General features: G+C 38.2%; 1 protein-coding gene across 1 annotated transcript in view; it reads left to right on the forward strand.

Annotated features, from left to right (window-relative positions):
* The window catches only part of RPS6KC1 (ribosomal protein S6 kinase C1), a 180,031-nt gene that overhangs the window by 139,425 nt on the left and 24,316 nt on the right, over positions 1-16,290 (forward strand). The window contains 3 exon segments of the mRNA XM_006172351.1: positions 1,390-1,776; positions 1,779-2,978; positions 3,250-3,339. Coding sequence (XP_006172413.1) covers positions 1,390-1,776; positions 1,779-2,978; positions 3,250-3,339 — 1,677 coding nt within the window.

Consider the following 16,290-nt stretch of genomic DNA (forward strand, 5'->3'; position numbering starts at 1 on the left):
TAAATGTAAAGACTATAGTTAGCAAAAGGGTTGCGGGTTTTTTGTTTGTTTGTTTTTTAAAGAGTTCTTGTCTTAGGGCACATGCACTTGCCAGAGAGAGAGAGACATAGACAGTGAGAGTGAAAGTGAGAAATCACCCCCCAGGAGGATGGCCATTCGACAGTCCCTTCTCCTCCATCTGCGATCTTGGGCACACATACATACAGCATGAGTTTCAAGCCACTAGATCTCGGACTGGAACCATGGTCAGCCAGGTGGGAGTCCAGCGATGTAACTGCTATGCTACCTGCTGGTCCCCAGTGTTGAGGTTTTAAAGGTTAACATAAAACAAAGAAAAATATGGTGAAATAATAACTGTATTCAAGTATTTCTGGTAAAACATTAGATTATTTCATGTTTATTTGGTTTCTATGATTTACATGAAAGTGATTTTTATTATTTTAGTTTAGCTTAGTTTTATAAATACATATTAGGATATAGAATATGAATTATAGTAGCTTGCCTCATTAATGATTGTCTAATTAATCTTCCTCAGTAGACTTACTTGGTCATATTGACTATATGAAATGTATAGAGGGGCATAAGTGGACAAAATATTAATATGTCATTTATAACAGCATAATTATACCAGATGCCAAATTTCTCCTCTAGTCATGGACTAGGTATTTTCAAAATGGAGTAACATTTGTCAATTTCCTCCCCGCCATTGCTGTATGCAGCTTTTTTTTTTTAAAAAGAGAGATTTTTGCTATAGGGCATGTGTGCTCACTGGAGAGACAGAAAGTGAAAAATCACCCAGGGAGATTGACCAGACCACAATCCCTCCCTTCTCCTCCATTCTCCTTTTGGGATTTTGGGCATTTACACACACATGCCCATTGTGAGTTTTAGGCTGCTGGGTCAGGACTTGAACCACAATCAACTTAGTGAGAGTCCAGTGATGTCATCATTATGCCTTCTGCTGGCCCCTGTGGTATACTATTTTAAGCAGTACTCATTTATGTAATTCCACTTGACCAAGGGGCCATGCTTGAGAAAGTATTATGTAAATATATCAGAATATAGTCAGCTGTTTCTAAGACTAAATCATACTTTAAAGCAGAATTTTAGCTGTGATTTTATGTGAGTATTTGTTATGAGTAAATTTCCTTCAAAGAAAGAAATTATTGTCATTTTAAAAATAATTGATATTAGGAGATATGCTTGAAACCAGTCAGCAATAACAAAAATGCTTGTCTTAAATATGCTTGTCTTACAGCTCACTTGATATTAATAGGCATTGCTGATTTTATTTTTATTATTTGAATACTTTTGTTTTTCTAATGGCTTAAATAAGTATTAATTCAGGAATCTTAATTTTTTTTCCTTTTTGGTTATACTTGTTCATAGGTGGCAAACTCTGGTCATATATCAGTAAATTTTTAAACAGAAGTCCCGAAGAGAGCTTTGACATCAAAGAGGTGAAAAAACCTACGCTTAGGAGAGATCATCTGCAACAGCCAGCTTCTAGCTCTCAGGACAGCAGCAGCTTTGAATCCAGAGGAAGTGACGGGGGAAGCATGCTGAAAGTTTTGCCTTTGAAGACCAGTCTTACTCCAAGTTCTCAAGATGATAGCAACCAGGAAGATGATGGCCAGGATAGCTCTCCGAAATGGCCAGATTCTGGTTCCAGTTCAAAGGAAGAGTGCACTACTAGTTATTTAACATTATGTAATGAATACGGGCAAGAAAAGATTGACCCAGGGTCTTTGAACGAGGAACCCTTCATGAAGAGTGAAGAGAGGGTGTTGATACCAAAGCTGTTAAAACCTTCCCAGCACCCCTTGCTGCTGACAGGGGCAGCCCTGGCACACCGTCCCTAGCCCAGGAGCTGAAATCCTTCCCCAGAGATGACGACCCAGAAGCAGTTAGTTCTCCAAGAACATCAGATTCCCTGAGTAGATCGAAAAACAGCCCCATGGAATTCTTTAGGATAGATAGTAAGGATAGCACAAGTGAACTCCTGGGACTTGATTTCGGAGAAAAATTGTATAGTCTAAAATCAGAACCTTTGAAACCTTTCTTTACTCTTCCAGATGAAGACACTTCCAGGGGTTTTAGTGAAAACAAGGTAGAGTTCAAAGCTCAGGACACCATTAGCAGGGCCTCAGATGACTCAGTCCCCATTATTTCATTTAAAGATGCTGCTTTTGATGATGTCAGTGGTACTGATGAAAGAAGGCCTGATCTTCTTGTAAACCTACCTGGGGAATTGGAGCCAACAAAAGAAGCTGCAGCTGTGGGACCTTCTAAGTTTACCCAGACTAATATAGGCATAAGAGAAAGTAAACTTTTGGAAGCCCCCGATGTCCTATGCCTCCGGCTTAGTACCCAACAACGCCAAGCCCATGAAGAAGAGGGCACAGAGGAATTGAGAGATCTCTCTGCTCCCCAATCCCACAGTATAACTGAGAAACACTATGCACAGGAGGACCTTGGGATGTTATTTGTAGCAGCTGTCGATCATAGCAGTTTAGGAGACATGTCTTTGTTACACAGCTCAGATCCCAAGTTCCAAGGACTTGGAGTGGTTGAGTCGACAGTAACTGCCGACAACACAGAGGAAAGCTTGTTTCATATTTCTAACCCACTCTCAGGTGCTAATGAACATAATGCAAACACAGACACTTTAAAAACAGACGAAGTATTGCTATTTACAGATCAGACTGATGATTTGGCTAAAGAGGAACTGACTTCTTTATTCCAGAGGGACTCTGAGACTAAGGGAGAAAGCGGGTTAGCATTAGAAGGAGACAAGGAAATACATCAGATTTTTGAGGACCTTGATAAAAAATTAGCACTCAGCTCCAGGTTTTACATCCCAGAGGACTGCATTCAAAGATGGGCAGCTGAAATGGTGGTAGCCCTCGATGCTTTACATAGAGAGGGAATTGTGTGCCGCGATTTGAACCCAAACAACATCTTATTGAATGATAGAGGTCAGGAACTTTTGCAAATGCATTTCTTTTTATTCGCTGTTGCTTCCAATTAACTGAGTAGGCGTTTTATCTTGTAATTAGTATCTTCATTTCCTGTCTAGAGCTTCATTATCAGTGCAGCAAATTCACCCCCAGTAATAGCTTCTAGTACTTAATGATGCCATTATTCTTAATGATACTGTTTTTAGCTACAAAAGGAGTAATTACAGTTCACTTCTGCAGAAAATGGAAGAGAAAAATGTTTTGATTTCTCCTGTCGTTTTGTTTTTAGGACACATTCAGCTAACGTATTTTAGCAGGTGGAGTGAGGTTGAAGATTCCTGTGACAGCGATGCCATAGAGAGAATGTACTGTGCCCCAGGTTAGAGCAATCTCCTAAAATGTTGCACTTGAAAAAGTGGATCAGCATCTCTCATTTCTTTATACAAGTCGTATTTTTCACTAGCGGTTCACATCTGTGTTTGATTTGGTTATCTTTTTAATCCCTCAAAAGAGAAATTTGGGGCTAAAGCCATTTATACCTGGAGGTGTTAGTGTGTGTGTGTGTGTGTGTGTGTGTGTACTCACTATTGTTAAATGAGTTTATACTTTTCTTAGAACTGGCAATGAACTCTTAAATATGTCTTAACTAAGTGTTTTAAAAAAACCTCTAAATGTCCTGGGTCTCTTTAAATGGATGGTTTTTATTAAGATACAGAAGGTGGAGCCAGGTGGGTGGCGTGGTGGTTGAGGCATTGGACGACTGGGTTTGAGTCCCAGATCTAGAGGCCTGAAACTCACGCCAAGCATGTGTGTATGTGTACCCCAAATCCCAAGAGAATAGAGCAGAAGGGATTGCAGTGTGGCTGTCTGCCTTGGGGGGTGATTTTTCATTTTCCTTCTTACTGACTTTCTCCAACAAGCACACTCTATGGCAAAAACTTACCAAAAAAAAAAAAAATCTAGAAGGTAGTGGCCAGCAGATGGCATGGTGGTTAAGGTGCTGGATCCCACATAGCTGACTCCACTGTTTGAATCCCAGATTTGGCAGCTTGAAAACCACACCTGGCTGTGTGTGCATGCCCAAGTCCTGAGAGGAGGGAAGGTGAAGGGATTAGAGTATGCCATCTCCTCTGGAGGGTGATTTCTCACTTTCCCTCTTTATCATTCTCTCTCTGCCTCTCTCTGGTGAGTGCACAGGCCCTAAAGCAAAAACCTCAAGAAAAAAATGGGTTAAATACAGATTTTTAAAAAATGAAATGTGATTTCAGTGTCAAGGCAACTGGCCAAAGTTTAGGAGAAATTTTTGAGAGTTCTTTCTGTATTTGAGAAAATTTAGGAAACATGTTTTTCTTGTTTTAAAATAACCTACTTAGTCAAATACTTGGCATAATAGGTTTCTCTTCTCTTGTCCTTGCTGTATTGTGTGTGTGTGTGTGTATATAAAATTATTGATTTTATGTTATTTAATTTGACCAGAGAAAGACACAGAGAGAGAGAGAAAGTGAGAAAGCAAGCTGCCAGGTTTGGGACTCGAACTGTGATCGGCTATATGGGAATGTCCAGCGCCTTAACCACCATGCCACCTGCTGGTCCCCTATAAATATTTTTAATTCAAGATTTATTTCTGTGGCTGTTAGATTCTTTAATGACAATTACAGGTAGCTTAACCATGTCTTAGACTTGAGTTAGTTTCCCATGCCACTAGTGTCATCATTGGAACTCAAAGTTAGATCACTTTTTGCCTGGCAATTAGTTGCCTCACGTGTTACCCTGCTGGTCTTCAAAAGAGTTTCTTGCTGATTATGTTGGCATGATCCGTTTAGTTGTTGGTCAGTATAGTGTTTAATGCTTACTAACTAAGCAGTGCATTGATGCTAACCTTGTTTCCTGACATAATGGGGAAATGATTATACTTAGTATTGAAAGATCTATATTATTTTTTAATTATAACCTTCATTGTTAAAAATTACTTCTGGGGGGGGATTGCAAATGCCCTGGAACTTTCCTGAACACAATTATTTAGATTTTCTTCTTACTATTCTATTCTTTTTTTCCCTTATTCTTCTCCTCCAATTCAGTTTTATCTATTTCCTCCTATAGACAATAGAGTATGTTTGCATTCTTTTGTTTTTTTCTCAAATAGGTAATGCGATGCTATTTTTTGAAACTACTTCTGGATTTAATGAGATAACAAAAAAATTTCATAGTGAGATCACTTTATTATAGTTACATGGTTTTTAAAATAAATTTCTTCCCTCTCTTTCTAATTTGATAGCAAATAATATTTTAGTTACCAACATATATAAATATGTTAATTATAATGAATTTGGAGATTTTTAGGATTAAAATTAAATTGTAGAGTTATTTTGGATGAAGCCTCTTACATTTTGAAGTGAAGTACAGTGTAAAATGTACAACAAAACCAAACATTTATGGGATGTTGCTTAGGGTTTATAACTATTTCCTTTGGTTTTTTTTTTTTTTTTTTTTTTTTTTTTTTTTTTTTTGAGAGGTTTTTGCTATATGGCATTTGCCCTCGCCAGACAGACAGACAGAGAGATAGAAAGCGAGAAATCCCCCCACCCCCCCAAGAGGGGATGGCCACACCACAATCCCTTCTCCTCCATTCTCCTCTAGGGATCTTGGGCACACAAGCACATGTGCCCAGCGTGAGTTTTAAGCCACCGAGTCTGGGATGTGAACCGCGGTCGACTACATGGGAGTCCAGTGACATAGCCATTATGCTAACTGCTGGTCCCTATTTCCTATTTTTATTGTATTGTCCTTTTCTTTTCTTTTCTTTTTTAGAGAGAGAGCTTTTTTGTTATAGGGAGTGTGTGCTTGTGGGAGAGACACAGAGAGAGAAAGTGAGAAATCACCTCCCCCAGGAGGATAACCATGCTGCAATTCCTTTTCCTCTATTCTCTTCTCAGGATTTTGGGCATGCATGCACACATGCCTGGTGTATTTCAAGCCGCTGGGTTCACGACTCAACCGTGGTTGGCCATGTGGGTGTCCAGCACCTAACCACCATGCCACCTGCTGGCTCCTATTGTTCCTTTGTTACTGAAAACTCTCTGTAAGCTCGTGCTTTGGCATTCTAGCAGATTATTTTTCTTTTGCACTCATGCTTACTTTAATATCCATAGCATCTTGGCATCCTGAGAGCTTTAATATATGTGGAACAAATCATATTACATTAATCAACAGGTACATACTTTCAGATTAATGTACTCAAATATTGCACTTAATACAGATAAGTTTCCAAGTTCTAATTTTTAAGCCTTTTCTTAGAAATTACAATTCCCATAGTTTACCAGCAGGTGGCAGTCTACCATTAATGGATTTTTGCTGTCCTCTTCGAGGTTGTCCTTCACTAGTGTCTGAAGAGGGGCTTTGTTGTAATTATTTGCATAAAAGAATTGTACTTTCAAGCTTCGTGAATTGCAAAAGTGTTACAGAATTACGGCATTCATTGAACAATGTGAAAGTTACTTCAATCTTTGGGCATATTAAATTTAGTAATAAGGTAAAACAGAATCAATGGCCTTAACAGAAAAGTAATGCTAATGTTTTAGTTTAGATGATCTTAAAACTTACAGTGATACAGAACTCACTTCAGTCTTTGTGCTAATAATACAAGGTGAATTGGAACAAAAATTTGTAAATTGCTGTTTATCTCAGAACTAGATATCAGTACTGTTATCAGTAGCACTCCAAGTAAGCTTTTCCCCTTCTTCTCAAGGATGAGAGCAATGACAATATGACAGTATGTTAATATTTTAATGTTGTGAAAGTCACAAGTCAGTAAGTACATGAGGACATAAAGTATTCAGCTATTTTTGATCTACTTTTGGAAACACTAAGGATTGAATTACTTCTCTTCCCCCTTCCCAATTCTAACCTTAGTATTATTGTTCAAGTAACTGTAAAGTGTGCTAAGCAGCTGATGTTTGGTTAGAAAGTAAAGTTGTCACAAGATTGCGATAAGAACGATTCACGTCTGTTTAAACAGCATGCAACCTCTACCCCTACCCTCCTCCCTCCTGGGACTCTTATCACTTATTTGTCCTAAAAACATTATCCACCTGCCCTGTACTTTATAATACCAGCGATGTATCTTTTTATCTTGTGGATGATGTGCCTTTATATTTTGAGAAAAATTTCCAGTAACAGATTCGATTTACATGGACAGAAACTTGAGCAAATGCCAAACTGGCAGGGGGGCCATTATTCTGCTCTATAAATAAGTTTGAAAAAGAAAAAACACACACACAGAAACCTGTGAATCAACATGTTTTGGTCTAATTGAGGGGAAAAAGCAAGATAGATAAATTTTGAAATGCAAATGATCACCTTCTGTTATTTAAGTATAGTTTCTGCCAACTTTGCCATCTTAGATTTAAAAAAGTCATGGACTTCTCAACAATGCATACTACCAAGGATATTCACAAGTTGCTCTAACAAAACTGAGAACTTTTTACAAAGTTGCCACTTTTTTTATATTAAAGAATACAAATCCAGCAACAAAAAGACAAACACCATGGAGCTTTCTCTGTCTACATCTGTGAAAAAGCCCGCGCATAAATGGCTGCAGCTGCAAGCCCATCAAGAGGGGCTGGAGAATATGAATTCACGGAGCAGACTCAGCCCTGCTTTCCACGTAGAAGCCATGCCTTTTAGGTTCAGTCTGTATCCTCAGATTATCTAGGATGACTCTCTAGAAAGGTTTTATTTTAAATAAACATCATTCATTGTCAATGGGTTCCTTTCATGCCACAGAAACACAGAAGGAGTTCAGGAAGAGAAAAAGCAAATAAATAGCCCACAAAGTAGGAATAGTTGTAGGGCATCACAGAGTAAGTATAGCACTGTCTAATTTCCCTATTAGGAGACTGTTGGTTGCTTTATTAGGAGCCTTTTAGACAGGTTCTTCTGTTTTTCCTTGTAGATTAGAGAATAAAAACAGGGGTAAATTGGTTATTCTCCAGGAGACTTCCTTGTAGTTACTCTGGTCTCATTTCTGTTTGTACACAGACACACACGCACAAAGGCTTTAGCCAAAGGACTTAATGTGCTTTATCCTTTCAGCTTTTATGTTATCAAAATAAAGAATAAACTTTATTAAATTGATTAAATAGAGAATACATTTTGTACAGCAGTGTAGGAAAGGAAAAATAAAAATGTCAAAAAAGTATTTTTTTCTTTTCTGATCAGTGCTTTTTTCTTAACAGTCTTGACTCTCATCATAAAAAAGTAGTTAGAAAATAGAACCCATACGATTAAGTACGTAAGATACAGAAGACTGTATTTGAAAGTTTAGTATACAGTCTGAGACAAGCGAATAAAATTATGTAGGTGTTCGTTATTATGCTAATATCATAACTTAAAATTTCTCATTCCAGTCTTGAGTCGATATGGTACCTTATCAGTGTGTGTCCTTCGCTTTTATTTTCTGCCCTATTATGAGGCCTTTAATTTCAAATGCTTGAAATTTACATTGATATTTCTCATTGAATACTTGTCAACGTGAGAATTTATAGGTGAATATATGTGTAAATTGAAGAAGTCCAAAATGCTTTTCGCTGCAGCCCAATCTCCACGCTCCCAGATGTCAAATGACAGCTTTGCTTTCTCTCTTAGGCGATTTCACACTTGAAAACAGCTCACAGCTGACGGCGAAAAGTGAAACATAGAAAAATCATGCTGAAAAGTATCTGCAAAAATCAGTTTTAGAGCATGACATTTATTTACTACCATCCTTTGCTCTTCTAGCTTGACTTTATCAAATAATTCATGAATATATTTTTTGAGGAGTAGTCTTCCCTGCCTTTCTCCATAAACATGCTTTCCACTCGATTTGTTTCTTTTTAAGCATGGCACTCTGTGTGATAGTTACGTATTTGATAATTAGAACTAGGACTTAGACCATGGATCGTTTAAATGATCTTGAACCCATCAGAAGTTTAAGATTTTGAATATTTAGATGGAATTGAGAATTACCAAACCTGGATATCTATCCTAGCTCAGACATTAATTCATTGTATGACTTTGGGCAAATTATTTAAGACTTTCTAGGCCTCAATTTAACAGTAGTAAAATAGATAGGTTGAGTATAGATAAGAATCACACATGTCAGATCATCTGACATGCTTCTTCCACAAAATGTAGTCAAAATCCAGTTCACCTTATTAAAGCACAATCCCCCCCCTCGATAAATATTGATTTATCAGCTAACATTAGTATACTTAAAAGGATGATTTAATCTGAAGGAATGTCTGACCACATATTTTGCTCATGTATAGAGTTTTTGCATAAATCATATACTATGGAAATGAGGGATGTGTAGAAGACTTTTTAGAGGAAAGAAGTCAGGACAGTATTTGAATGTGGTGAAAGTTAAATGCCAAGATTCTCAACAACCAAAGTTGTTTAATGAAATAATTATTTAGGTATGAGAATATATAGGTCCTGAGTAATTTCATGAACATGAGGAATCTCTAATTTTAGGAACATGAAGTTGACAAAGACGTCAAATATAGATGTGTGTTTTGAAATAATAGTGACATAGCCAGGAAATATGACTATATAGCTCTGGTGTAATCTAGAGGAAAAAAGGCAAAAGAGAACTGTGGACATAATTTAAAAAGAGTAAGATATTTTGGTTAATATTTAAATATTATGTTTCAAGTAGCAACTCTTTGATTTATCACTAAGCATAACTTTATCAGTAACTCTCTTGTACATAGTAGATGTTTTGATATTTTCCTTGGGTAATCTGCAAGTATGTTTAATTCCTTTGCCTTTAGTTTTTATTGTCATAAAAATGAAATCTGCTTCTTCAGGAGAACCGATAAATTTCAAGTTGCCATAGAAGAGTGGACACCTAACGCTGACGAATATTTCCTGATGCACTTCACTTCTCTATATTGAAGTTGTGGCATGAATATAGAGCCTAAGCTAAAAGGGTTTAGGTGTAAGTCAACACAAGCCTTACCTACTCCGGGCAAGGCCCTCTGATAGAAAGATTAAAGAGTTGCCTAAGGAGAAATTGAAGGGGCCACCTTGTGGCCTAGTGGTTAAGGGAGCTGGGTCCCACATGGCTAGCCTTGAGGTTTGAATCCCGTCCCTGGCTGGGGCCTTGAAAAACTTGCTAATGCATGTGTGTCCAGACTTCTAAGAAGATGGAGAAATATAGGAGAGGGGATTGCGATGTGACAAAGCCCCATGGGTCGGGGGGATGCTCTCTCCTTCTCGCTTCCCTTTTTCTCTGTCCCTCTGTCTCTGTTGAGGGCACCTCTGGCAAAAAATTAAAAAAAAAAAAAGGCGGGGGTGGGGTGGAGCTCTGAGGGCCTGGAACCCTGGAATCTGATAGGATGTGTACTGCATGGAACTCTAACTGTGGGCCACTCATCTTCATATCTTGGTTAAGACCAGTCTTTATCAAAACAGGCCCCTTGTGAAACATACATCTCAAAACAGGCCAGAATGTTTTTTGTCTCTAGTGGTGAGAAGGAGGCAGAATAATAGCAGAGTTTAGTCTCTGTTGTTTAGCATCTCAAGAGAAATTCTTCAGCTGTTAGAGCTAGAGAATTTGTAAGGATGAGTGAACAGATCATGTTCTTACCCAGAGAGATGAGACACACAGCATCTGTAAATTTCATGATACTACCTGATGGGGAGGGATAAGGGGGTTTATGTCAAGCTTTAGATTATTAAAAGTTAGTTCATTTTAATCTTTTATTTACTCCAAACTATTTTCTTTATTATCTCAGGCAAATTTCTTTTTCAGAAGAGAAACATGAGACTAGACACTGTAGTTGTAAGTAATAACTACAGTGTAATACTTCATATTTCTCACCTCTAAGTTGATTTTTGGCAACTATTCAGTTAATTGGCCTCCCCACTGCATTATAATTTTAAAAAAGCTATCTTTTGCCTCTTGTATTTAATAAAGAAGATGTAATGCTGAGTCTGAAACAATTGGCTAGCTACTCTGATCAAATAATCAGTTTCTATAGCCTATAAAAGCTTGTCAGTTTGAATCTCCATGAAGTAACAGGGCTTGCAATTCTTCACAGATAAAGGTTTGCACATGTGAAGGTTTTTAAAAATTAATGTTGATAAGGATCCCTGAAACTCCTTTAATAGCATGTTGCTCTCTGTCTGCCTAACACGTAGCACAGAGTGACTGAGAGAGAGGGAAGTGGAGGTAGAGGGGGAGAGCTGTGTCTGTCATTCTCACAATTTTCAGTTAGCCTTTTCCTCATCAGTCAGTTTTAATGGCTTTGGTTGGGTAACACTGTGACACCCACTGGCTATTCGGACTGGAGTTGTTGTGATATGATCAGTGGAAAATGGAGCATGCTGTTGGTTTTTTCCTATTAGAAATGCAGGGTGAGAGAGTAAGATGGTATAGAGCTCAGAATTATAATTGTAGTCAGTCAACCAGAAGTCATGTGGTAGTTACCCATTTATTTCATCTCACAAGAAAACAGTATAGTAATAATACCTATAGAGTCCCTTGAACAAGTAGTTCTGGCTCTGGTATGCTGAATCAAGTGAAATCAAATTTGACCAAAGTTGTGCAGATAATTACAGGAAAGCTCAGAATGTGGTTGCCAGGTCACCACGACAAAGAAATTCAGAGCTGGGCAATGGGAGAAAAAGGAATGAGGTCTTTTGCCAGGGCTGGCCTGAACTAGCTGAGTGTGTCCATACCTAGGTCCAGTTCCCCATAATCCAACAGACCCGGGGGGGAGGGGTCAGGTAATTGAGTTACCTGAAAACCAGCTAATTAATAATGAAGTGGGGGAACCAGCAGTTAGGGTAATGGCTATGTCGCTGGATTCCCACGTAGTCGACCGCGGTTCGTGTCCCAGACCCGGTGGCTTAGAACTCATGCTGGGCGCGTGTGCATGCGAGCCCAAGATCCCGAGAGGAGAATGGAGGAGAAGGGATTGCGGCGTGACCATCCCCTCTGGGGGGTGATTTCTCGCTTTCTGTCTCTGTGTCTCTCTCTGTCTGTCTGGCGAGCGCATGTGCCCTATAGCAAAAACCTCTCAAAAAAAAAAAAAAATAATGAAGTGGGAGCTGGAAGCAAGGCCAGGAATGGCGAGGAGCTAAGACTACTCTCCATACTTCTCCTTCTGGAAAGTGCTAGCCTCTGCCATTGGTCTCGTCAGAATAATGGGCTAATTAGAGCAATGTGGTTTTGGGAACTTAAACAGTTCATATACCCTGCTGGACAATATGGCATTTGAATAAGCAACTGAATACAATGTTGGGGGACTTTATTGAATATAGAATGGATAACTGCAGAGCCAACATTTTCTGAAATAGTATTTAAAAAAAAGGAGCAAAATGCCCATTTGAAAGGATAGGCTAGGAAATGAAAATTCTAGGCTCAAGTTAGTCTGTTATCCTGGTAGTTAAGATCCTTTTCCACAGTGATGTTCTGAGACCGTAGGCAAGTAAGTTTCTTTTGTCCAAATTATCTATTTTTTTTTTAAGATTTTTGCCATAGGGCTTATACATTTGCCAGAGAGAGAGACAGACAGATACAGAGAGAGAGAGAGATAGTGAGAAATCACCCTCCCAGGGGGATGGCCATGCCGCAGTCCCTCCTCCTTCAGTCTGCTCTCGGAATTTTTGGCATACATGCACATGTGGCCACCATATTTCATGCCACTGAGTCTAGGACTCATACTGCAGTTGACCATGTAGGAGTCCAATGCCTTAACCACCACACCATGTTTTGATTCCCCCAAATTACCTCATTTCAAATATGAGTCTTGCAAACTTTGACTTTTTAAACTCTAAACTGTCAAACGTTGATAGTGTGGTTTACAGATATTAGAGGAACAATTGAAACATGGAATTAAAATAAAATTTTACTATCGTAGTTGATACGGCTTTTAGTTTTCCTTTCCTTTGTAGCATTTTTGCCTTATTGTTTGTAGAAACTCTGTCTTGTTGATTGTGGAAACTAAAAAATTGTTTCTATATCTAAAATAGAGAAAAGCTGGAAAGCTAGGTAGTGTAGAGGTTCTATAGTGCACTTAAATGAATTTGCTCTTGATTACATTTAAAAGATATTCATGGGACCAGCAGATGACATAATGGTTACATCACTGGACTTCCACATAGTTGACCACAGTTCAAGTCCTGGACCTGGTGACTTAAAACTCATTCTTGTTTTCTGTTTCTCTCTCTAAAAAAAAAAAGAAACTTCTAACCAATGCTAATGATCTCATCAGCCCACTAGCCAGATATTATAACCAGCTTATAAATGTTTAGCACATTTCATGTAATTAGGTGCCAAAACTCTTTCATTTGAGAGAGACAGAGGATACTTTGCGTTTTCTCTCAATCCTGTCTTCTTGCTTGCTCCCAGGGTTATACAGCTTTTTTTTTTTTTTTTTTTTTTTCTTGATGTGGCACATACCACCCATGCCAGAGCACACTGTGGGGAGAGGTGACCATTGTGCTCTGCAGAGGGGGCACTAGGACGGGTCCAGTTTAAGCCACCATCATCTCTTGTCTGAAAATACTTTGGTCATCAACTGGCTGACCTCCATTCTCACCTTCAAATCTTTGTTTCATCCTCCAGCTGAATAGGCTTTAGATAAGGTTTTAAACCTTCTAGTCGACCACATGTGAAAGGACAGAGGACTTGATGTAGATCCGTGTGCTCAATGGGACTTAAAGGAAACAAGCGATGGGGCCTTTGTAGGTGCTTCAAATGGTTTGAATTGATAGTGCTACAAGATAAAAAAATGTATATGTATATTCAACAAGCATTTCTGAAATCCCTACAACTCAGAAATAAGACATCATTGGTATAATATTGACAGTTCTTTTCAAAGATTAATGTAAAAATGAGACTACCCAAACAGAAGACATATACAACTGGTTAACTAGGATGTCCATAGACCTTTGTAGGTAGTAGTTGTATTTGTAGAATGGTAATTTTCTGAGCTGACAAAAGACTTGCTTAGCTGTCCCTCTTCCCACAGTTTAGTCCCATATATTGTTAGATACAGAAAAATGCCTTCTTCTGTGTTTCTTTCTCTTTGCTCTTTAGTTATCAGCTGTAGTGGAAGACTAATGCTCAGCCCCTGCATAGAAAATCTTTATACCCAGCAAGAGCTGGGAGAGAAATTGACTAGGATTTTGCAATTTTAGTCCCTTTCAATTAGCAACAGATGCTGCAGGGAAAGATTGTCTGTGTAGGAGCACAGTATTAACGTTCCCATGCGTTAGCTGACATAGAATGCCTGTTGCAGAAGAAAGATGTTCTTTTCCTTGGTCCAAGTGTGTTACTGATGACAGATCAGGGTTTCGTTTTTTTCTTTTCCTTTTTTACTTTTTCTAAAACTCCATTAATGAAGTCTCACTCCCTTGGAAGAAAGTTAACGAATTCTTAACTAATTATATAACAGCCTTTCATGTCTTACTTGAACACTTAAAGAATTATTGAAAAATTTAGACATTCCACCTTTCTTTCTGATACTATAAAAGTATATCTGCCGTTCAAGATCTATGAAGAATTTGCCTTTATTCTTGTATGGTCTAGCTCACCAAACCTCTCTTTAATTTTTAAAAGTTCATCTGTTTTTGTTACTTATGCTTCTTTTCCAGAAGAGAGATTTGGAATCCCTAAAGTCAGATACTTACAGTTAGATTTTAGTTTATTGTTTTGAAAAAAAATTTCTGTGACATGAGAAAAACTATATTTGTTAGTGCCTTTTCCTCTGCTTTCCCAAGATATATGTACTACTAGTTATTATTTAAATAGATCACTTGGGTTTATGGCTTTAAGGTTGGTTCATCATTCTAATATTTGAATAAAGTGTTGTATTATTTATGTGACAAGTTCTTACAGTATCTAAATGTTGAGCTTTTGTTTTCTTTTTATGGTTTTAGGTTTATTCATTTATTTCTTCCATGACAGAGACAGAGACAGAGAGTCAGCATCTCCAATAGGGTCTTAATGCTGAGTTCTACCTCCCACCCCCCACCCCAGCCTCAGACAGACTCAAGAATGGGCACATTCATGCTAGGCATTCTCAGGGAGGTCTCTGGATTAGAACCTGGAACCTTCCCATGTGGGTTAACCTCACAGAGCATCCCATTCTACCATTGCATCACTATCCAGCCCCATAAATGTGGGTTTAAGTATTACATAAATACTTTATTTGCAACAGTTGCTTTTTCAATGAGTTTTATGTGACCTTTTAGTAATACTTCCACAGTTACTTTGAGAGTGAAAAGAGATGAGGCTTTTAAAATTCAATGTATTTTTTAAATGTAGTTTTAAAAAATCAGTTTAGAGGCCAGGCAGTGGTGCAGCAACAGTGCAGCTGAGATGCACATGGAAGGGTTCTGGATTCCCATCCCAGAACCTCCCTGTGCACTCCAGATATGCAGATGTGTGTGCTTGTGATCTGGCCCATCTTAGCCTAGAGGTAGATTGCAGCGTAAAGACCCTGTTGGGTTGCCTGTCTCTTTCTCTCTGTGTGTCTCTCTCATGGAGGAAAGAAGTAAAATTTAAAAAGAGAAAGAAACATTTTAGAAGAAATATTTAATTGTTGTAAATTAAAATAGAATTTCTTTATAGGTGAAATTCTTTTCTAAGAAAATTTCAAACTTTATGTATTTTCCTACCGTATCTTGGAGGGAAGGGTAGAGCCACAGAAAAATCTGGCCAGAGGGAGGTTGTGGATTGTTTCTGGAGGTTTTGGGGATGGGAATGGGCAGCTATGTTGTTAGCGTTAGTTGCAGGAGTAAAGAATATAGACAGAATGACTTGCGTGGGTCTCTCTTAGTGGCAGAATCAGGGAACAGAATCAAATGGTCCTAGCAGACTAAAAGCTTTCGCATAACAAATTCATCTAAATGTGGAATATCAAGTTCCCCTACTTATCAAGCACTTTAATAGTAACATCTTCCAAAGGGAAGTCAATTCTGAATTTGAAATTTTGACAGCACCACAGTTACTTAAAATGAACACAATTTATTTTTATAAAACCTTATAGAAATGTGGGGTTTCATCGAAAGCTTGACTTCAGCCTGCATTTTCGAGTGTTCTCAAATTTCTATACAATTTCCAACGTAGTTTTTGCTCTGTCTTAGGTTTTTATTGTCTGTTTTTGATTTTTAAGTTGAGTCTTCAACAAATCCATGCAGTTTAAAGAATATAGTTAAAAAGGTGGGATCTGTACCTGTATATAAATGTATGTCATGATTTCAGCTTCTGGAATCACGTAGTCACTTCAGCGTCTGACAAGCCTCGTCAAGTCAGAGCCGGTGCTTTGCTTTCCCCGTC

This window comes from Tupaia chinensis, unplaced genomic scaffold (genome assembly GCF_000334495.1).
Source record: "Tupaia chinensis unplaced genomic scaffold, TupChi_1.0 Scaffold142846_1, whole genome shotgun sequence".
In the NCBI taxonomy this organism is placed as follows: Eukaryota; Metazoa; Chordata; class Mammalia; order Scandentia; family Tupaiidae; genus Tupaia; species Tupaia belangeri.